This window comes from Trichosurus vulpecula, chromosome 4 (genome assembly GCF_011100635.1).
Source record: "Trichosurus vulpecula isolate mTriVul1 chromosome 4, mTriVul1.pri, whole genome shotgun sequence".
Taxonomy (NCBI): domain Eukaryota; kingdom Metazoa; phylum Chordata; class Mammalia; order Diprotodontia; family Phalangeridae; genus Trichosurus; species Trichosurus vulpecula.
This window is the reverse complement of record NC_050576.1, coordinates 186,478,711-186,500,750: the sequence shown is the minus strand read 5'-3', so window position 1 is coordinate 186,500,750 and position 22,040 is coordinate 186,478,711. Positions and strand designations below refer to the sequence as shown.

The following is a 22,040-nucleotide window of genomic DNA, read 5'->3' as shown; positions in this document are numbered from 1 at the left end:
AGACTTAGCTTTCCTACGCGAAATAGGCATGTTAAATGAGACGCAAATCAACGCAAATCAGCGTGGACTACGTTCTTTCCCGGAGAGCCGGGCTGCTAGCCGGCAAGGGTCCGGGACTTTTTCGGGGCTGGTAGCAACTCGCGGGGTGGGGGTGGGGGGCCGAGAGGGCGGTGCTGTGGAGCGCGGCCCGATGGCTCCTCCTGGACGTCGTAGGGACGAGTTAGTGAAGCAAGAGCGTAGACAAAACCGAAACAACCACCTCCCCCGCTCCCTTCCTGGAACCGGCGCCTGAAGCTTCGCGGAAACTCTCCGCAGGAGCCGCCTGGTCCCCCGGGGCCGCCCCCCACCCCCGGCCCCAATGCTCAGCGGGGGGCGGGGGGGGTTGAAAGCGAGGACCCCGGGGCCATGGGACGGCGGGCGGGCGGTCGGGCGGGGTGGCGAAGGCGGCACGGGCGGGCCCGAGCAGCACAGAGAAAATGTGGAGTTTCCGCCTCAGCTTCGCGGCGGCGGCGGCGGCGGCGGCAGCTCCTGCCCCACAATCCCCTTCTGGCTCCGGGGACTGGAGTAGAGAGGGGAGGAGGGGGGGGGGGAGAGAGGGAAGGGCGGGCTGAGCCAAGGAAATAATTTTTTGTTTGTCTGATCTGCCCCAGCCTCTTTGGAGCTGGGCCGTGGGACTGAGAGTAGGGGCAGCAAAAATTTAGGCAGAGACGGGAGTGGGATAGAAAACGAAGTGAAAGAGAAAGAGGGGAAAGTTAGAGAAAGGCTGAGAATTGAATCGTGGGAAACCTGCGGTCCGAGCCCTTCTTCCTGGAAACTAGAAGTCTTGGACACGATGGACGACGGGCGCTGTCGGGGGGAACTTCCCCCGATTTCCTTCGGCAGATTAAACAGGAGACTGACCGCCATCCCGAAATCTTGTCCTCCCCAGCACCAAGTTCAACATCACACCAGATTAATCTTAATGCTCGGCTCGAATCAAGGTGGCCCCCACCCCCCAACCGCTCCCGTCTGGTCTTCTAAGACCTTGACTCCCCACTAGAGACTGAAAAAAGTCCGGACTTTGTCCTGGCGTTCAAATCCCTTTCCAGTTCAGAATTCGACCTCCTTTTTCCAACTTTTTCTCCTCTTTCTACTCAACTTTTGCCAAACTGGACTGACCATTTCAGGAAGAGATTGTCTTCGTCCCTTCATTTCAATGTTGAAAGGGTGTGCCGATCTTTCAAGACCCAGCACAAACACTACCTCTACTGAAAAAGTCTTCTTTGATTCGCACCTAGTAGTGACTTCTGAACTTTTCATTTTATATAGACATATATGTATGTATGTTTTTTTTTCAAGAATTGCAGTCTTTTCTTCACAATCGTATGAGATAAGTAATTACCCCTCCCTCCCTCCCATTAATAGGTGAGAAAACTCAAGCTCAGAAATTTTAATGTATTCGTCTGTGGCCACATACTAGCATTAGGAGTGAAATTTTTTAAATGAACAAAAAACACTTTCTCTCCTCGCCTCTCCCCTTATTGGAAAAGATAAAAGAAAAAACTCTTGTAAATAAATCTGCATAACCAAGCAAAATAAATCCCGCGTATATCCTCACCCCGAGTCCATCATCTCAGTCTGGAGATAGTGGAAGCTGGATCTCTTGACTGAGTTAAGAACTATGCCTGATTTGTTCTCAGTACTTTGTGCCTTTCTTATCTTGCCGCTTTCACACTTTAGATAGGTGTCTGTACGGTCTTCTCTGCCCTACTAATGAAAGCTCCTGGAGATCAAGGATTAGGTCTTGCACCTATCCCCTCAGTGTCTAAGCACTTTGCACATAGTAGACCCTTAATATATGTTTAGCTGTTGTTGAATGGATCTCAGCTTTTCAGGTTGGGACCCCTAATTTTATAGAGAAAGTAAGTGAGGGTCCATAGAAGATAAGTCCCTTCCCCCACCCCCCAACTAACATACAGCACAGGTGCAAGAAGAAACAGAAATCTCAGTTCATTCCAGCAATCATTTTTTTTTTATGCACCTAATAAAGTACATCACTTGGCAGTGTGACCAGAATAAATAAGTAAAAATCACTGCCCCCAAGGAGTTTGTATTCTTGACTCAAGTCAACAGAGCGCTTGACTTGGAGCCTCACATTCATTAGCTATATGACCCCTGGCCAACTTACTTTACCTTCGTCAGTTTCCTCCTCTGTAAAATAGGGATCATAAGAACACCTACCTCCCAGGGTGGTTGTGAGGAACAAATAGTAGCATTTTTCTACCGTATACCTTGAAGCCTCCCCGGGGTCATAAATTGGGGGAAGAAAGTTTAGTGCATTTTCCTCCGGAACCACCTCCCCATCCCAATGTCACGGTCCTGCCGCTGCCCTCCTGCCCCGCGCTTTCCAGGGAAAGGACCCTTAGATTGGGAGGGAGACAGGAGCCACGTGCACGCGAACGTGGGTGCCAATATTTGGGGGCAGGGTGGATGCCATAGGAATGGCCACTCAACTAAGAGAAGAGGCTTAGACCGGCTCCACTCCCGGAATCCTCCGCCTTCTCTTCTTCCACCTCCCCGCTTCCTCCCCCAGATCAGATGGATTAGTGAAAGTAAATCCCCCAGCTCCGGATTCCAGGTCAAGGACAAGTTCTCTTCCCCACCCCCCACCCCCACCCGCAGCGGAACCAATGGGAGACTGGAGTGGGGTGGGGGGACGCCCCCTTACTCAATCCCCTGGACCTGGGACAGGGGATTGCCCCCCCAAAGGCAGTGATCCGAAGCGGGGGGGGGTGGCGCTGGAGGGTAGGGGGTTTCTTAGCCCCTTGATGTTCCGGTCGAACAGGTGCAGGAGAAAAGGGGGCGGGAGGGCGGCGGAAACGTCCGCCAGGGGTAGGGGGGAAAGAAAAGGCAGAGGGAGAGCCTTTACTCTTCCCCCTACCTCAAGCCCCTCTCACCGTCTGTCCTCCGCCCCTATCTTCCCCTCCTCCTCCTCCCCCCTGTCCCAGCTCCCCACGCCAACCCCTCCCCCCGCAGGAAGCGCGCCCGGCAACAGGGTCTTTGAAGTATTGCCAGGCAGCCCCCAGCTTCAGACTGCTCCCTTCCCCCACTACCCTACCTCCTACTGGGTGACCTCTGACCCTGCAGTTATTTAGCCGTCCCTTTGGGAAGGGGGTGCTGATTACAATCACATATATACCCCCATATACTATACACACCCTCCCACACACATCCAAGTCTTTGGGGGTAGGCACCTTCGTTCCCCCTTCCAGGCTCAACCATCAGTCCACCAGGGCTGTTACACGTCTATGTAAAATCTGGGGGTTTATCTGGTTCTATATGTGTCTGAGAATCTGAGTTGCGAGTGTCTTCCCTGAGTCCTTAGTACTGTGTTCAAATAATCTCAAGATGAGACTGTGTATCTGTCTATAACTGTGGATTTTCTTGTGTGTGTGTGTGTGTGTGTGTGTGTGTGTGTTCAAGAATTCACGTGCAGCTTTTATGTGTTTAATCCTGTGTGTGTCTAGGAGTATATCCATCTTTGCATTTCTGCTTCTGCATATATATAATATATATGTATATATGTATGTATGTATACATATATATATATATGTGTGTGTGTGTGTGTGTCTGGGATTGTACCTATGTCCATGAATGTATTTCTGTGTTTATCCACCTGTTTGTGTCTGTAGCCACGTCTGTGCCTTGAACATACTTTTATAGCTAGGCATGGATCTGTGTATGAGTATGCCCACTTGTTCGTGACTGTGTCTGTGTCTGTGCTTATATCCATGATTGTGAGTATATGTTTTTGTGAATGAACGCATCCATTCTAGAATTGTGTCTGTGATTAAACCTGTGATTGGACCAGCAGATATTAGAATATCTACTGCCTTTCCCTTATTGATTAGCTAAAAATTTAGAGATCTCTAAAATTTTTATATAGCTCTCTCTATATTAGAGATCTATATATGAAAGAAATTTAGATATATCTCTATAGTATCATGTAGATATCTATATATGAAACTTTTTAGATAATATATAGATATATATGATAGAATCTTGTTTGCACATAGTTGTTTTCATGTTACTAGACATTAGTCTGTGAGCCCCTCGAGGGCAGGAACTGTCTTTCATATTTGTATCCCCAGGGCTTAGCACAATACATAGCACACAGTAGGTGCTATATAAGCCTTAGCTATGTATAATTATTGTAGCAGACGCTTAATAAACGTTTATTGACTGGGCTGTTGTTAGTGATTCCACCCGGATGCCTGTGTGTCTGAGTCCATACCTTCCCAGAAGAGGTTGTGTGTGTGTGTACGTGTGTGTGTGCTGGTGGGTGGGTGGCGGGGGGCGGGGTAGGGAAGGGGGGTCCGCATCATCCTTGACCCCAGAATGGGATCCCAGACTCATAGCATCTACTTTCCCTGGGCTCCTCCAGTCCCTGCTCTAAGTTCTCCCCCAGGGCTGTTATTAAGAGAGACCCGCAACCTAGAGATGTGGAAACCGAGACAAAAAAACGGACAGAAAACCCCTCCGGGCCAGCGCCCTGGACCAACTGAAGGTGACGGCGGAAAGTGTGAGTGAGTGAGCGAGTGCGTGTGCGTGGGGCGGACCGCGAATTTAAAAAAAAAAAAAAAAGGAAGAAAGAAACCCTCCCGACCAAGCGAGGCTTTGTTCTCTGAACCTAAGACTTTACCGAGCTCCGCGGCCATGACTGCTGAGACGGGGCGGGGAGGGGGAGCAGGGGGGGCGGGGTGAGGGAGGGGGGGGGGCCGTGTGCGCCCGGAGGGGGGGGCCGGAGGAGGAGGAGGAGGAGGGAAGGAGAGAGCTATGCCACTCTCAGCCACCCCGGCCTGGCCGGGCTGCCGCTGCTAAGGGGCCTTCTTTAGTTTGGGGCGGGGGGGCCTGGGAGGGGGGCAGGGGAGAGCCAGGTTCTTCTTGGGGTGGGGGGGGCGCCCGCCGGGGCATGAGGGCAAGAGCGCAGCGGCGGGGGCGGCCAGAGGGCGAGAGAGCGGAAGAAAAAGAAGAAGAAGAAGAAGAGAAAGAAAAGAAGAGGAGGAGAAGAAGGAGGGGGAGGAGGAGGAGGAGGAGGGGGAGAGGAGCGAAGGAGCCCCCCCCCCCCTCCCTCCCTCCCTCCCTGACCCCCCCCGGCGGACCCCCCCCAGCGCCCCCCCACCCCACCCCCCCGGGAGCTCATGGAAGTATGAAGGAGATGGTAGGAGGTTGTTGCGTGTGTTCGGACGAGCGGGGCTGGGCGGAGAATCCGTTAGTCTACTGCGATGGACACGCGTGTAGCGTCGCTGTCCATCAAGGTAAGAGGGGGAGGGGGAGGGCGAGACCCCCCCCCAGCGGAGGGGGCTGAGGGAGGGGGCGGGGGTCTGCGCCCCCCATCGCCGGGCCGGCGGAGACTGGCGTCCACTCCTGGGACTGCCCCGAGTCCGTGGGGACCTGCCCCAGCCCCACGCACACACACCTGAAGGGGAAGGGGGGTGGAGGGGGAGACCCCCCCACCCTCGCCCCCATCTCAGGAGGAGGAGGGGGCGACCAGGCTTTGTTTTCTTGCCTATTGTTCCGATCATATTCTTCCCCCCACCCCCCCAAGTTAAATGAGTTTAGGGGGAGTCCTAGGAGAAGGGTGATTAATGGTGTGCTTACCACACCGCCACCACCCTGCCTGCCCCATCCCGAGTTTGGGGTGGCCGAAATAAACTCTTCTTTTCCACCCCCACCCCCCATCTCAACCCCATTTGGTTAATTTGGCTCTTGCTCCGTGGTGAGAAGGGAGGTCAGAGAGAGTCAACCCTCCCCCCCCCCCAGCTTCCGGATTAGAGAAGGAGTGGGGTTATTAGGAAGGTAAGAGAAGGGACATAGAGCGCTGGGGGTCGAGAGTGGGCAGACACTTAAAGGGTGTAGAGAAGAGGCTGAGACTCGGAAGATGTTTCTAGGGAAAGGTGTGGGACGGTAGATACTGGTTTTGGGAGTTTCCGAAACAGCACATGACTAGGTGGTTCAACCCTGGAGGAATTGGGGGGTGGGGGAGGCAGAAGACACCTGGATAGTGGCATCCCCTTCAGTCGTCCTCTGAGAGGCCCCCCCTTTACCCCGTTTATCATGGGGACGGCCCCTGTTGCCCAGGAGCCCAGTTGCTGTGGGTAATGGCAGCTCCTCCCCAGAGTTAGTTTTCTGGCACCTGCCCTTGTAGGTGACTTCTGACCTGTGCTGGCCTGTTAGCTAAAGTGAAGGAGATAGAGGATCCCTTTTTTTTTTGCTTTTACTACTTATCCCCCCCCCCAAAAAAATAACATACACATAGCAAACCTCAACAAGCCTTGTTCCTAGAGTGTAAATAAATATTCCTTTTTTTTAATGTAGTTTCTGATGACAGGGAAGAGGGAAGGCTAGGAGGAAATTGTGTGTGAGGGAGGTCATCTAAAGGTCTAAGGCAAGGACCCAAACTTCCTACCTCCCAGGGCCTACCACTGATTTTAGGAAATGGGGTTGACTTGTTGTGTGGTTGTGTGATTGTCATGTTATGATGTTGTGTGGTCATGTAGTTGTGTGGTTGTATGTACCCCCCCCCCAAGAATTTCCCAAGGAATTGGTGGAGAATAAGATATGGGAGCCAAGGAGTTTGGCTTATCCCTATAAAGCTGTACCCTCTCTACTCCCTCTGCACCCCCATCCCACCCACAATTCCTATGGGAGTCATTGAGAAAATTGCTTCAAGCCAGCTCTCAAGAGGCCCCCTTCCCCTTCCCCCCCATTCTGGGGCCCTTGTCCTTAAGGGGACTCTGGGCACTGACTTGACCCTTCCTACCCCACCCCCCAAGCTTGCTATGGCATCGTCCAGGTGCCCACCGGACCCTGGTTCTGCCGGAAATGTGAGTCACAGGAGCGAGCCGCCAGGGTGGTGAGTATGCTCCCCTCACATCTGCTCCCCTGGACCCTCCACCAATTTCCCTGGCAACAAAGCTGAGGCTGAGGCTGGAGAGTCTTGAGTTTAGGTCAAGCCTGGGTTCCTGAGTGCCCGTCCCCCAACCCTGTTACTTAGACACCCCAATCCTGAGTGTTTGGTTCCCCTCATTGAGACCTAGAAATTTGACATTGAGCTCTCCCATTCTTTACAGACCCCCATCTCTGACGATGACTCCTCCAGTCTTGACATTAAGCACCCACCTCCCTGACACTGTCTGCATCTGTGACACCAATTCCTCCATTGATGACACTGAGCACCCACCTCCCTGACACAGTCTCCATCTATGACACCGATTCCTCCATTGCTGACACTGAGCACCCACATCCCTGACACCCCACATTGAGCCCTTCCATCCCTGACATTGACTGAGCCTCCTCATAATAGACACTGAGCCCCCACATCACTCCAGTTGAACCTCCATCTCTCACTGAGTCTCCCATCCCTGACACTGAACACAGAGCTCCTATTTCTGACACTGTTTTTATCCCCAGCACTTAGTCCCTCAATCCCCAGAGTTGGGGGCCTTTTAAACTTACTTTCAATGGAGCCAGGGAGGGCTCAGCAGACATCCTCCCAGGCCCTCCCTTCTCCCCTGGCCGTATTTTAAATGCCCTCTCTGATCCCTTGTTTATGCCCTGTATTTTTTTATAGAGGTGTGAACTGTGCCCACACAAAGATGGGGCATTGAAGAGGACGGACAATGGAGGTGAGCTAGGGTACCCCTCCTACTCCAACCATAGGATTAACCCTTACATGCAGGTCAACTCTGTGGGGGCTCACCTGGCCAGGCCAGACATACTTATGCTCAGCCTGGCCTGGAGGTTTCTAGCCTGGGAAGGGTTGGGGAGGGACTGGGAATTTTTTTCGTGATGCCATGAATTAAATGACCTTGGAGTTGTATGAAACAAATGCAAACGAGGACCGGTGGTCTGGGTTTGGTATTGGGAGTGGAGAGGCTGCTGAGATTGAGTGAATACCTGGAGGTCAGGGTTGGTCCCTGAAGCTTTGTCTCTTTGCTCACAGGCTGGGCCCATGTGGTGTGTGCCCTCTACATCCCCGAGGTACAGTTTGCCAATGTGCTCACCATGGAACCCATTGTCCTACAGTACGTCCCCCACGACCGATTCAACAAGGTCAGTCCTTTCCCTGAGCCTTTCAGCTTTCTTTTCACTTACCATTCTCCATATCTGTCCCTCTATCTTCTCCTTCATCCATCCCTCTGTCAGATTTCTCCACCTTCCTCTATTCATCCGTCCATCTCATCGTCCATCTCACTGTCCACTCTTCCGTCTATCTTTCCATCTCATTCAATTCAGTCCAATGAGCATGTTCTTTAGCTATGCTTCCCCGGGGCAGGGAAGGGAAGGTCCTAGCATCCTCCCTCCTTGCCTCCCCTCAAACTCTCCCCTTACACATACATATGCCTCTAAGACCCAAGCTACAGAAAATGGGCTCTGGGTGGGTGGGGGGGGGGCGGTTAGGGGCATATTTTTTAAGTAGAAATAGCACAGGACTCAAAATCAGAGGACCCGGAGTTAGAATCCTGGTTCTGACCTGTACTGGCTGTTTGACCTTGGGACAGTCATTTTAAAATCTCGACATTCTCTAGTCTTCTCAGATGTATAGCAGAGATAATAATCCTTTCGCTGCCTACTTCACAGGGTAGCTGTAGAAATAAGGCTTTATAAACCTCAGGTCAATGAGTTATTATTAGGAAGGATTGAGGTTGTACCTCAGGAATTCTCAATATTTTGGGACAAAAGATATCAAGGAATCGGGAGATAGGAGCCTTGGGAGGAAAAAGGAAAAGGGCAGCGGACTGGATAGGGAGGTGGAGGCTCAGCATCCCAGAACAAGGAAAGGGGTGGGTGGGATAGAGGGCTGCAGAAGGAAGGGGAGCATTGTGGGGAAGGAAGATATTAATAATAACCTAACAGGTTTTTTTAAATGTTATCTCACAACAATCCTGTGCAGCCAGTGCCGCTCTTATCCTTATTTTACAAATGAGGAAACTGAGTCTCAGAGAGGTGAAGTGACTTACCCAGTGTCACATAGTAAGCATCTGAGACTGGATTCAAAAACAGGCTTTCCTGCCTCCAAATCCAAGGCTCTGTCTCCTGAGACACCATCATTCCATTGCCTTCTCTAGACTTGTTACATCTGTGAGGAGCAGGGCCGGGAGAGCAAGGCAGCTTCAGGAGCCTGCATGACCTGTAACCGACATGGCTGTCGGCAAGCCTTCCATGTCACCTGGTGAGCCATCCCAAACTCTGTTGTGCCCCTGCGCCCAGATGCCCTCTCAGAGCCACAGGATGCCCCAGGAGTTTAGGGAGTAGGGTTCTAGAGGAAAGATGAAGAATAGAAGTGGACTGGAAGGTGGCAACTCTGCCCGTCTCTTGCATGCTTATTTGCATTCACTTTGGGCAAGTCACTTCCCTCTCTGGGCCTCAGTTTGCACATCTGCAAAGTGAGGAGGTTGCAAGATCTATGGACTTCTGAGGTCCCTTCCAGCCCTAAACCTGTGGTCTTGTCATCCCAAAATAAATTGTTGCTTTTTTCACAAAAGGCATAGCTTGTCTGTTTGTTCCAGGTTCTGCCCCTTCAGGGATGGTTAAGATGATGTCCTGCCCCCCCCCCAAATATGGATGGCCAGATCCTATATGCAACATTATGCAAATGAGGGACTTGTCTGTTAACATCCGAGGAATGGGGCAGAAGGCAGAAAAATTTCTATTAGCTGTTGTTTCTAATAATTACAAAGTTTTAGAAAGGGGTGTAGAGGATGGTCTGGCTGGGTGGGAAGGGGAATTATTGGTGGTCTGCAGCTGGAGCGCTCCATTCTAATTTTGCCTGGGGTTCGGTTGGGGGGCTTAGTGCTCAGATGGCTGGTCTGCTATGTGAGGAAGAGGTCTTAGAAGTGGACAACGTCAAATACTGTGGCTACTGCAAATACCACTTCAGCAAGATGGTGAGTTGGGACGGTTCTTTCCCTTATCTGCCCATCCCACTCAGCTCCAATCCAGCATCCCCAGAAGGGCCTTAGCTGTGCAACTTTTCCAACAGCCAAGCCATTGATAGAAATGTAATCTAGTGGAAAGAGCACTAGGTTAAAGTTGGAGGACCCTGGTTCAAATCCCATCCCTCCTTCTTAAACCCATATGACCTTGGGCAGGTTCCTTAACCACTCTGGGCTTCAGTTTCCTTCTCTATAAAGTGAAGGAGTTAGACTAGATGGTTTCTAAGGTCATTCCAGCTCAGAATTCTATGATCCATCCTAAAGGAAGATTTCTTGACTTGACTGGGAAGGGTGAGAGGCCAGAGAACTCTTTCTCTGTGGGGAAGAAGTTAGGAGGTCAGTCACAGAGAATGGTGGAGGAGAGGAGAAAACATCTTTGGACACCACATAGATCTTTTGACCTGTAGGGAGGTAGGGCTCCAAGCAGAGGCACTTGAATTGACCTTAATGATCCTTTCCATGGGCTGGTGAGAGAAGGGTTTGACTAGGACCTCTTAAACAGCCAGCAAATTCCCCTTCACCCCTCCACCAGAAGCCATCGAGGCACTCCAGTGGAGGATCAGGGGGAGGCAACAGCGGCTTCATCGCTGGCCGGAGAAGTCAATCAGCCTCACCATCCTCTCAGGAGAAGCATGGCTCCCACCATGAGAGAGGCCCGAAGAAGGTATGTTATTGGCATGTCCTGGGCCCCAGTTCTAAGAGTGCACCAGGTGGGAGTTCACATCCCCCAGGGAAGAAAAGAAAGATATTGCCACAGCGAGAGAAGCGATGGGCATTTGCCACACAGCTGACTCCACGATGGCTGGGATGCCAGGGTGAGGAGAGCTCTGGATTGGGAGACAGTATCTCTGTTGGAATCCTGGCTCTGTGGTGTGACCTTGGGCAGATCACTTAAACAGAAGCACAACCTTTCTGGACCTCAGTCTCTTTATCTGTGAAATGAAGAGTTTAGATGGGGTGGTCTGACAGCTCTGAGTCCTGGGCCCCCATTCCTCTGATCCAAGTTGATGTGCTCCTGGGGAGTAGGTTGGTTACCATTTCCAAACCGAGGAGGTTGCCCTTGTGCCTGCGTCTGTCTTTGTCCTTGGGTCATTCTCCACCCCACCCCCACCCCTACTCCATGGGCTCATGGTTTCTGGGTAGATGCTGGTAGAAGGGGTCCTTTATCTGTTTGTGGGTATTCCCGGGCCTCAGTTAGTGCCCCTATGCACGTGGCACCGTGCTACCCTGAGTATCTCCGTGCGTCCCAGTGTGTATGTCCTTGCTGGATTGTGTGTTGAGCTGGGTCGCTGGCATGATAATGGAGCAAGCTATTTTTAGTAGGCAGCAGAGAGACGGGGGAGGGGCTGGGAATCACTGAGGAACCTGTCTGTGTCTCCCCATCCCTGAGAAACCCCGTCCCTGCCCCCAGTCTAGTTTCAGGATGGAAAACATTGGAGGAGAAAAGGAATTGGCAGAAGGACCTCACCCTGGCCTTTCAGGGCTCCTCCCTCAGACTGCCTGTCCCCTGAGAAGGGGATGTTTCCCTTTTGTCAACACATTAGCCTAGTACCTGGCCCAGCTCCTAGGGCCCACTCCCTCCCCACCCTGGGCCTTCTAAGTCTTCATAAACTCAGTTTGCCCCACCTTTGCCTCTTCAGAGTCGGAAGGACAAGGATCGGCTTAAACAGAAGCACAAGAAGAGGCCTGAGTCTCCCCCGAGAATCCTTACTCCTCCTGTGCCCCCCGTCACTGACAAGGTATCAGCTGCCGATATTCCCCTGGGGAAGGGGAAGGGGAACAGAGGATGGAAGTGAGGAGGGTGGGGGTGGGGGGCAGACAGGGAGAACCATGGGACCGAGGCATCCTGCCCCAACCCCAGTGGCTCACTCAAGCTAGACTTCTAAAAAGGCACAGGACAAAAGAGCCCCTGTTAGAAGTCAGGAATCCTGGGCTGGTGATTAACTCACTGGGTGGCCTTGGGGCATTCTACTTCACCTCTCTGGGACTCAGTTTCTCTGCCAGTAAAATGAAGGGATTGAATTAGGTGATTTCTGACAGTCTCAGATTTTGTGAGCACTTACCGTGGCTGCGGGCTGATCACACCTCCATGCCCCTGTCCCAGAGAAGGTGGAAGGGGGCATGGGAAATGTCTTATTCTCTCCCCACCTTGTGGACGACAGAGTTGTCAACGGCAGTTGTTGGGGCACATTACCCAATTTGCAGGGTCATAGAATCGTGGAGTTAGAGCCAGAAGCAATCTTAAAAGAACACCTAGTCTAACTCTCATTTTACGGATGTGGAAACTGAGGCCCAGAGAGAAGTGGCATGCCAATGCCCTGACCCAAACATCAGAGTCGGGTTGGGAGGAGATCATAGAAATAGTTACCAGGTTTCTCTCCTAGAGGAAGAGCCTGTGGGGTGTACCAGGAGTAATTAAAAGCCCCCTTCTTGGGCCTTTTTCCTGATAGGATAAAGCCAGACTTTTGAAATCAGCCCCCATATCCCATTGCCTTGAATGACAGTTCATGCCTACAGGCAAGGGACAGGATCTCGAGGGGTTTTTAATCACTCACCCTGCCCTTCCCTTCCCCTAAATAACCTCCCTTTTGCCCCTGGCCTGGGCCCTCTTCCCAAGCCTTCTCATGCAACACCTTAGTTAGCCCCTCTTTCCAGTGTCTGCCCTCTCCAGCTGTGCATAGCTGGGGCCCTGGTAGGTCAGACCTGCCACATAGAGAGATAGAACATCTGGCAAACAATTCGCTCCTCTCTTCTCTCCTGGGAGTCTCTAATCCTAAAGAGCGGGGCACTCACAGCCCTGCCCACCCCCACCCCCACTCCAGCTCACCCCATTCCTTCTCCAGGAAGAAACCAACCAGGGGCCCAGGGGTCTAAGAGGCCCCCTTCTTCATCTCTGCCCCTCCCTGACAGGAGGCTGGCAGCGCCAAGGGCAGTTTGGCACAGGGATCGGGTATCAGGTTGCCCCAGTGATGTTGCCATAGTGACTGTCCAAGTTGCCCAGGCATAGTAGCCTTCTCCCTCTCCCCCTTCTTTGCTTGGGGGGGGGTGGGGAGGGAAACTTGGCCAGAGAATTCTTCTCCCTCACTCCTGAGGCTGAGCCCACTTGGCCTAGAGAAGCCCAGGGGCATCATAGATTGGGAGTCTGGCATCCCTGCCTCCAGCCCTGTGAAAAGGCCTTAGATCAGACAGAGCTTCAGGGAGAGGAAAGGAGGCAGGGCTGGGCAGAACTGGGAATGTTCCTGGCTGGCTGGCAGGGTGTGTGTCTATTCGGGCAGATATGAGCATGCACATAGGTGTCTGTGTGTGAGCTCGCATGAGTGCAAATATGTTTATCCCCACACACATGTGACATGTCTGCCTGCTTATGTGGATGTTCATTTGTACTTCTTTGGAAGCATATGTCCATAGATGCCTTTATTCCAAATGGCCAGCTGTCCCCTCATAACCATCCCTCCCCCACAACTCTCCTTCCCTTCTCTCAGATTAGAGCCACATCTGGCTCGCCTCAGAATTCCAGCTGTTATATAGTATAAAGAGTAAAGATTGTGGCTCTGTCTGGAAAGAGAGAGAGAGAGAGAGTAGGGGGTGCCTTCCTCTTCCCACCCCTATTCTTCTTCCTCATTATCATATTTGGGTGGCTGGGGAGGGACTGACTGGCAGCTTGCCAACTTCTGCATTCTCTTACTTCCCATGCCTGATAAACCCCAGCACCCCATAACACTGCTGCCCCAGTCCGCATCTGGAACTTCTAAGGTTCCATCCCATTCTAGCATCCTATGATCTTCTGAGGCCCTGAGTGGCATCTCCCTCATCATGCTGCTGCCGTACCAGGCTCCATCTCAGTCTCAGTTCATTTTGTTATCATTAACTGTCAGATCTTCAGTGGGACCCTATGAGTTCCCTTGTCTGGGCCCTCTCTCACTGAATCCCCAGGCATCTTACCAGTCCGACAGGAGGAGAGAGGCTGGAGGAGACAGAGCTAGAAGGGGGAATTCTTGTGTCTGGGTCAAATTCAGTTGAGGGGAGAGGGTGATACTGTGCCAACCAAGGACAGCCTTCCCCCGAGAGAATTTGGTCTGCATCCTTGTGGAAGATTGGACTTGGAGTCAGGAAGACCTGAGTTTGAATTCTGCCTCAGACACACCTGGGCGAGTCATGTAACTTGTCTAGGCCTCAGTTTCCTCATCGGCAGAATGAGGGGCTTGGATTCAGTTCTAAGTCCCCTCCAGCTCTAAACCTATGATCCCAAGATTCTGTGGACAAAAGGAAAGAATCATGCCCAGGACCCTGAGGGCAGCAGGTTTGGGGTGGGAGGGCACATCTCCCCTCTGATCTCTCCTTTCAGACACTGGGGCAAGGGAGTAGTTCCTTTACTATCCCCCTGCTGTTCCCAGATGTGGATGGGGGGGGCCTCCCTGGGGATATGCCTGATTCTCAGCCCCACCTCTCTCCTCCCTCCTCAGGGCTCCTCTTCCTCTTCCTCCTCCTCTCACCACGAGGGCAGTGCCCGGGAGCCCCCTGAAGGCAGCAGGGATGCCAAAGGGAAGAAGTCTTCCAGCCACAGCCTCAGCCACAAGGGCAAGAAGTTGAGCAGTGGGAAAGGTGTGGCCAGCTTCACCTCTGCCTCCTCCTCTTCCTCCTCCTCTTCTTCTGGAGGACCCTTCCAGCCCACAGGTGAGTGTGGGAGCCTAAGGCACTGGAGCTCAGGCTGGTGCCCAGCCCAACTGCACCTTTTAAAGAAAAAAGGACATGAGACTGAGTGTTCTAGTGGCCAAGGAGCCAGTCTCAAAGCCAGGAAGACCTGAGTTCAAATCCTGCCTCTGACCCCCTGTGACCCTGGCCAAATCCCTTAACCTCTTAATGCCTTGTCAACTAAGCTGTAGAAAAGTGCTGCCCTGCACTAGTGAAGGGAGTTCTCCCATCTGGGAGTTTCTTTTAACCAATACAATCACACTCCATCCCAGTCTTGTTGATTTACACAGTATTTTCATGGTGATAGATTCAAGGAAAAAAAAAACACACAGACAATGCCTCCCCTCCCTCTCCCTCAACGTCCTCCAGCTCCTTTGTCCTCGTCAATCCTAGTTATTCCAAATGAGTGGCCACCACCTAGTCCTTCTCTCCCCCATCTTCTCCTCTGAGTTTCAGCTGTGTGAGCCTGGCTCAACTAGGACATACTTCTGTGTAGTCTCTTCCTCCCTGCTCTGGACCTGACCCTGTCTTCCCCCAAGCCAACTTCTACATAGCTCCAACCTAGGTGTCTTGCCCTCACCTAAGTCTCCTCTGTTGTCTACAGTCTCCTCCCTCCAAAGCTCCCCAGACTTCTCATCTTTCCCCAAACTGGAGCAGCCTGAGGAGGAGAAGTACCCCAAGACAACACCCCCTGGGCCACCAGCCCCTGTCTCACCCCCTGCCTCTGAGCCCCCCAAGGCTGATGTCTTTGAACAGAAGGTGGTGTTTTCTGGATTCGGCTCCATCATGCGCTTCTCCACATCCGCTTCGGGCACAGCTCGGGCCAGGGTGCCATCTCCAGGAGAGTACAAGGCCCCCCATATCCCTGGGGGAGGCGTTGGGCCTGGCAGCCACAAGAGGATGCCCTCACTGAGTGCTGCCTCAGAGGAAGTGGTTGAGGGCCTGAAGGAGAAGAAACATAAAGGGAGCAAGAAGAATCGACATGGGCCTGGAAGGCCCAAGGGGAGTAGAAACAAGGAGGGAGTGGGAGGGCCCTTGGCACCATCCCTCCCTGGGGCCCAGCTGGCTGGCTTCACTGCCACAGCAGCTTCACCCTTCTCAGGGGGTTCACTGGTCAGTTCCGGTGTGAACAACGCCTCTGCTTCCCGGGCCTTTGGACACCAAGCAGCCCTTCCCAGCCTCAGCCTTGAGTCTCCACTGCTTGGGGCAGGTAGGAATCTTCTGCCGTCTCTCCTGGGGGATATGGAGGGCACTAGCATAGGGTGGTCTGCTTGTCTATAACACAACCTAGTGATAATGAGATATTAAAATTTGTCAGGATTTGGGGAGGGGGAGGGGGAAGGGCAAGGCATGAGCTGGGGGAGGTGGTATGCCGGTGCAAAGTCTGTCCCATCCCTGTTTCCACCCCTCAGTCATACAGGGATCGAACCACAGAATTGCTATAAGAGGATTTCTGAGGGTGCCCGGGCGGGGTGACCAGGTTCCCATTACAAAAGATGTGTCCAAGCGGGAGAGACACAGTTTGAGCTTAGGGTGAAGCGGGGCTGCTTGGAGCCAACGTGAAGGATGAGATGAGCTTTCTCCTGTGTCTGACCCCCTTCCCCATAGGGATCTACACCAGTAACAAGGACCCCATCTCGCACGGTGGTGGGGTCCTTAGGGCTGTGTGCAGCACACCCCTCTCCTCCAGCCTCTTGGGCCCCACAGGCACCTCATCTCTACCCCAGCTCAGCCGCTCACCCTTCGCCAGCACCCTCCCTGCCTCGTCTGCCTCCATCTCCACCACCCAGGTAAGATGGGTGGTATGGTCATTGAGTTCCACAAACTCTATCCCTCTGTGAAGTCTGAGCCTCCCTGTCCCTCCAGGGCCACAAATTATCTCTTTTGGTGAATCCGGGAAAACTCTGCGTTTCTCCCCTCCAGGTGTTTTCTTTGGCCGGCTCTACCTTCAGCCTTCCTTCTTCCCACATCTTTGGCACCCCCATGGGCTCCGTTAACCCGCTGCTCACGCAGGCAGAGAACAGCCGAACAGGTATGCGGGCGGGTGGGTCAGAGAATATCCCCCTTGCTGCACGTCTGGTGCGCGTCGGGGTTAGCCCGCGAAGGGAGGGTCCAGCCATCATCAGGCTTGTTGTACAGACTCAGAGGGGTGGAGGGATCTGCCTAGGAAGGGAGGGGTACTTCGGCGTTGGACCTCGGCTTTCTGGCCTCCAGCGGCCGCTCCGGCCCCGCCATGCCCAGCTGTGCCCATATGGCCCCATTCGGTCGGGGAACAAATGGTCTCTGGCTTTCCCGGCTGCAGCTCCGCCTCTGGCCCCCTAGAGGGAGCCCCGGCCCGGGAGTGGCCACGATCTGATTGGCGGGGAGACACCACCTGTCCCCCCCGGGGGCGGGGCTTTCCCACCTGGGTCGGTCCAGAGGCCCAGAGCCCACTTCCTGCTGGAAACAAGTTTCGGAGGGTTCGCCGTGACTAGTTAGAAACAAGTCTGGGGGGGCACCTAAGGGGCAGCCACCCAGCCCGGGGGGAGCCCGTCTGAAAGAAAGTGGGGGTGCGTGTCCTCGGGGAGCGGGTCCCCCCGTGCTGAGCCCCCTCTTCTTTTCCAGAGCCTAGCCTGGAGGACTGCGGCTTCGGCTGCCGGGGCACGTCTCCCCAAGAGAGCCTGTCATCTATGTGAGTGGGGGGCAGGACCGGGAGCGGGCTGGGGGCGGGGGGACCCGGGGAGAGCTGGGGGCCAGTGTCCTTGTCTCTGCCCCCACAGGTCACCCATCAGCAGCCTGCCCACGCTCTTCGACCAAACGGCACCCTCGGCTCCCTGTGCCAGCAGCCAGCTGGACCCCGCAGCCCAGGGCACGGCCAACATGGAGCAGCTGCTGGAGAAGCAGGGCAACGGCGAGGCCGGAGTCAACAGTGAGGGGGCTTGCCCGGGGGCACGGGGGTGGAGAGGGAGTTTGCTCCAGAGAACGCCCAGAATGCCCTCCCCACTCCCACTCCAGCTCCTCCGTGCTGCCGCCCCGCCTGATCTCCTTCTCTCCTTTTCTCCAGTTGTGGAGATGCTGAAAGCCCTGCACTCGCTGCAGAAGGAGAACCAGAGACTTCAGGAGCAGATCATGAGCCTAACAGCAAAGAAGGAGCGACTCCAGATCCTCAACGTGCAGCTCTCAGTGCCCTTCCCCGTGGTACCTGCTGGGGTGCCCACTGCCAATGGGCCCACCCCCCAGGGTCCCTACTGCTTGCCGCCCAATGGTGAGCGGAGACTCTGGGGTTCTACCAGGCTCCGTGGGGGGGGGGGGTGAGCTGGCATCTCCTGATGCCCACTGCCCCTTCTCACTTATCTCCTCAGCTGGCAGCAGTGACTCCCTAAGCACCAGCAAAAGCCCTCCCGGCAAGAACAGCTTTGGCCTGGAGAATTCTCTCTCCATGTCTTCCGAGGTATGGGCAGGGAAGGCCTCGGGCAGGAGGGGACTCACTCTAGGCAGATCTCCTGGCATGGGGAGGGGTGCCAGGTAGCATTCTTGCTTCTGATGCCCAGTACCCTCTCAGGGGCCCATGGGTGGTGCCCACATTAAACTTGGCCTCCATCACTGGATAGCCTGCCAGTTTGGCACAGGTCCTCCTCTCCCCTCTCCCTATCCTGGGGGGGGAGGCAGCTGGTTTGGTGGAGCCAATGGTGGTGGAACGTTCTTTGAGGCCGGAGCTTTTGCTTGGGAGGGAAACAGGTGGCAGTAGGGGATGGCAGCATTGGCTCAGTGCTGATCCACTTCGCCCTGGTTCTGACCTCAATCTCTCCTCTTCCAGGACCCTCACTCTGGGTGCCCAAGCCGAAGCAGCTCCTCACTGTCCTTCCACAGCACACCTCCACCCTTACCCCTCCTGCAGCAGAGTCCAGCTACCCTGCCCCTGGCCCTGCCTGGCCCCCCAGCCCCTCAGCAGCCACAGTCACAAAACGGGCTAGGCCGGGGAGCCGGAGGAGTTGGCTTAGGGACTGTTTCCATGGCCGATGGCCTTCTCGGAGGTCTGGCAGGGGGAGGGACACTGCCCCTCAATGGACTTTTGGGCGGGCTTAATGGGGCTGTGGCGCCTCCAACACCCACCGGCCTAAACCAGGGAAGCGGAACGCCAACAATGCAGCTACCAGGGGGCCTCAGCAGGTGAGAGGTCGGGAAGGGGAAACCCAGCTTTAGGCAGCCAGTCTAAAGAGAAGGAGAGAACATGTCTAAACCATATAGGATCTCCTCCACACCCATTCCAGAGAGATGCTCTCTACACGATTCAAAGAGATATCCTCCTCTTGTGTCACGAACACTTCTGCCATTAGAGACTTTGTCACTCTTCTCCTCTTCCAGCCCAGTCTATTAAGTATTTCTTTAGCACTGAGATTCCCTGTCTCCTGCTTCCTTCCCTGGTCCCAGGGGTGGGGTTGGGGGAAGGGACCCAAACCCACCTCTTGACATAACTTGTATGGTCAGCTCTTTTCTCTAGTTTGACCCAAGGAGAGGCCAGAGGCCTGCCCTCCCTCCTTCCCCCTTAATGGCCTCCCTGGTTTCTGGTTCTGAGAGAGCCCCTCATTTCCTTGGGTAGGGAGGGAGAATGCCCTAATTTCTCTCTTTCTCTCTTTCTGTCTCCCCTCCTTCCTTGGCTGGCAGCCTGACGGAACAGCAGAGACACTTCCTCCAGCAGCAGGAACAGCAGCTCCAGCAACTCCAGCAGCTTCTGACCTCGCCCCAGCTGACCCCGGTAACTCAAGCACAGTCACCCCCAACCCTACAAGAACTCCCAGGAAGATTCGTAGAGAATCAACCAAATCCCTCAGGGACTCCCTTTCCCTGTCTCTCCCTTTCAATTATAGCATTGCCTGGTAGTGCCCACAGTAGGCAGAAGTCCTACACTGAGGCCAGCGTGGAAAGGGTGCTGAGGACCTGAGTTCAAATCCTCTCTCTTCTCCTTTCCACCTGTATGATCTTGGGTGTCTCAATTGCCTTCTGTAGCCTCAGTTTTTTCCACTGTAGAACGAGAGAGGGATTTACCCAGTGACCTCTGAGGTCTCTTTCAGCTCTGAATCTATGATCCTGTGACCTTTCCTGTCCATGTGTTCTGCCCCCACCCCCAGTTTTAGATCCTTAGCCTTAATTACTGGGTATAAGAATTGGGAAGGGAAGGGAAGCTCAAGAACCAGCCTAGCCCCACCTACCCTGTTCCTCCCTGCTCCAGGACCACCAGACTGTCGTGTACCAGATGATCCAGCAGATCCAGCAGAAGCGGGAGCTGCAGCGGCTGCAGATGTCTGGAGGCTCCCAGCTCCCCATGGCCAGCCTGCTGGCAGGCGGCACGGCCCCTCTGCTGCCCTCAGGCACCCCCAGTCTCCTGCCCTCAGCAGCCGCCCCACCCCTGCTGCCCGCGGGCTCCCTGGTGGCTCCGGCGCTGGGCACTGGCACCACCCTCATGGCGGCGGCAGCAGGCGGGCCCCCTGTCCTCACCGCCCAGACCAACCCCTTCCTCAGCCTCCCCGGGGCGGACAACAGCGGGCAGAAAGGAGGGGTGGGTACCGTGCCCTCTGGGGTCCCCTCTCACCCTTTTCCCCCTGGCACTCTGGAGGGTCGAGTTGTAGCCACAGCAGAAGGAAGCAGGAAGAAAAAGCCAGCAGGGTAGAGAAGTGCCAGCCCAGTGGTCACCAGTCTAGGCCTGGCCCAGGTGGGCTGAGGTTGGAGCTTCTCCTCCCTCTTTTCACAGCTCACATTTAGGGTCACAGTTTCCCTTGCTCCTGCTCCAGAGGAGTCACAGATCAGCCCAGCTTTCTCTGACTAGAGGCTGGGTGGTTAAAGGGTGTCAAAGGGACTGCGGCAGGAAAGGGGACCAGGGTGCAGGAGGAGGTGGAGATCACCTCCTGCTAACGCCCCAGTCTTGTCTCCTCTCCTCTCCTTCCAGAGCGGTGACAAAGGATCCTCATGCAACCAGGAAAAAGGCTAAACCAACCCCTCCCCCTCCCCGCCCCAGGGGGGCTTCAGGGGAAGCCCGGCCCCAGAGCGGGCCCAGCCGAGAGCAGGCGCCTGTGCTCAGACACTGGAAAGCCCTGGCATAAAGGAGGTGGGAACGGGTCTCACCCATCCCATGCTGAGATCCTGCCACCAGCCTGGCCAAAGGACTAAGCAGGGTTTTTATCAGGGGGGGAGCCCAGAGAGAGATGGGGCAGAGAGATGAGTCTGTCGCTCCTCCCCCAGTCAGGAGGTTCAGCTCCAACTTATCCGTATCCTTTGCAATTTTAATATTTTGAGGCCAGCCCCACTTCTTCCCTGCTCCCTCCATCACCCCTCTCCGTGCCTCCACATCCCACTGGCCCCTTGGCTAGGGATCTAGAAGGAGAGGATAGTCAGCTCTGACCCCTGCTGTGGGATACGCCGTACCTACCCCTGGGCTGGCACAGGGAATGGAATGATGGAGTGGTTACCTGGCGTGAGGATCGAGGTGGCCAGGTGGGGTTAATGGCTGTGTTGCTTTCAGCAAACACAATAGGTTGGCACTTGAGTGGTTTTAATAGTTGTGGTGATGCCGGGGTTAGATGCTGCCTCCCCTCCCATCCCCCAACCCTCACCTATCTGGCCTCTGGCCTGAAGAAGGCTGAAGCTCTGTTAGTGGCAGGGGATACCCAGCCCCCAGCCCCACTGTTTCTAGGCACCATGGGGGAAGGGAAGTGAGCTTGTGGTTTTCCATCTTAATAACGTCAAACGTAGCCCAGCTCACTCCCTTCCACCCAGCCACACCTACTGGGGGGTTCCTCCTGGGGGGGATGGATGGAAGGGGTTGTATGTGTGGCCTGGCCCCATCTATCCATCCCGCCTACCCCACACTTCTTTGCACTATTAGAACCTATCAGTGGGAGGTGTGCTGTGACAGTGCTGGAGAGCTGGGTCTGTGAGTGAGTATCCATGTGTATGTGTGTGTTTGGGTGTGTGCATCACTGGACCCTGGTAGACGGGGTGAGAGGAAAATGGGCACTGGAGGAGGGTAGGGACTGTCAGGTGATAGTGGAGAAAGAGTACATGGTAAGGAGGGGAGAATTTTCTATTCCTGGTCAGTTAAGACAGCAGTTAAAGAGACCTTGGCCCCTAGGCCACATCTCCCTCTAGCCAGTCTTGGCACTTTGGGGGCAAGTGAGATATTAATAATAAAAAAAATACTCCAATTTGGAAAGTGACAAGAGGCTAGAGTTTTCAAATCAGGGTAACTGCTGTCTTCCTCTTTCGTGTGTGAGCACCTTAGCCCTCCTTCTCTGAAAACGCCTTCCCCCAAGGTGCTCAGCTCACAGCATCTTCCCCCTGCCCCTTCCCCTGCTCTCTCTCTGTCACACACATACATACAAACACACATATACAAGC

The 22,040-nt window shown here is 54.3% G+C and overlaps 1 protein-coding gene across 3 annotated transcripts; it reads left to right on the top strand.

Annotated features, from left to right (window-relative positions):
* The first annotated feature begins 5,188 nt into the window (after positions 1-5,188).
* On the top strand, positions 5,189-21,024 carry MLLT6 (MLLT6, PHD finger containing). Of its 3 annotated transcripts, XM_036756459.1 has the most exons (20): positions 5,189-5,297; positions 6,816-6,895; positions 7,613-7,667; positions 7,985-8,094; positions 9,111-9,214; positions 9,836-9,929; positions 10,510-10,641; positions 11,618-11,716; positions 14,441-14,651; positions 15,274-15,879; positions 16,278-16,459; positions 16,593-16,701; positions 17,274-17,340; positions 17,429-17,577; positions 17,713-17,913; positions 18,011-18,099; positions 18,466-18,818; positions 19,314-19,404; positions 19,879-20,205; positions 20,593-21,024. In XM_036756459.1, the coding sequence occupies exons 1-20, from the start codon at positions 5,189-5,191 to the stop codon at positions 20,632-20,634; spliced, it is 3,210 nt and encodes a 1,069-aa protein (XP_036612354.1). In that variant the 3' UTR covers positions 20,635-21,024. The 3 variants fall into 3 exon arrangements, with proteins under 3 accessions (XP_036612354.1, XP_036612353.1, XP_036612357.1); XM_036756458.1 differs by having other exon boundaries at positions 19,879-21,024; XM_036756462.1 differs by lacking the exon at positions 6,816-6,895 and having other exon boundaries at positions 5,197-5,297; positions 19,879-21,024.
* The last annotated feature ends 1,016 nt before the right edge of the window (positions 21,025-22,040 follow it).

Coding starts and splice junctions, on each gene's coding strand:
- MLLT6 (XM_036756458.1), top strand. CDS start 5,189: ATGAAGGAGATGGTAGGAGGTTGTTGCGTGTGTTCGGACGAGCGGGGC. Junction 17,578..17,712: donor CGGCGAGGCCGGAGTCAACA/GTGAGGGGGCTT, acceptor CCTTTTCTCCAG/TTGTGGAGATGCTGAAAGCC. Junction 18,100..18,465: donor CTCTCTCCATGTCTTCCGAG/GTATGGGCAGGG, acceptor CTCCTCTTCCAG/GACCCTCACTCTGGGTGCCC.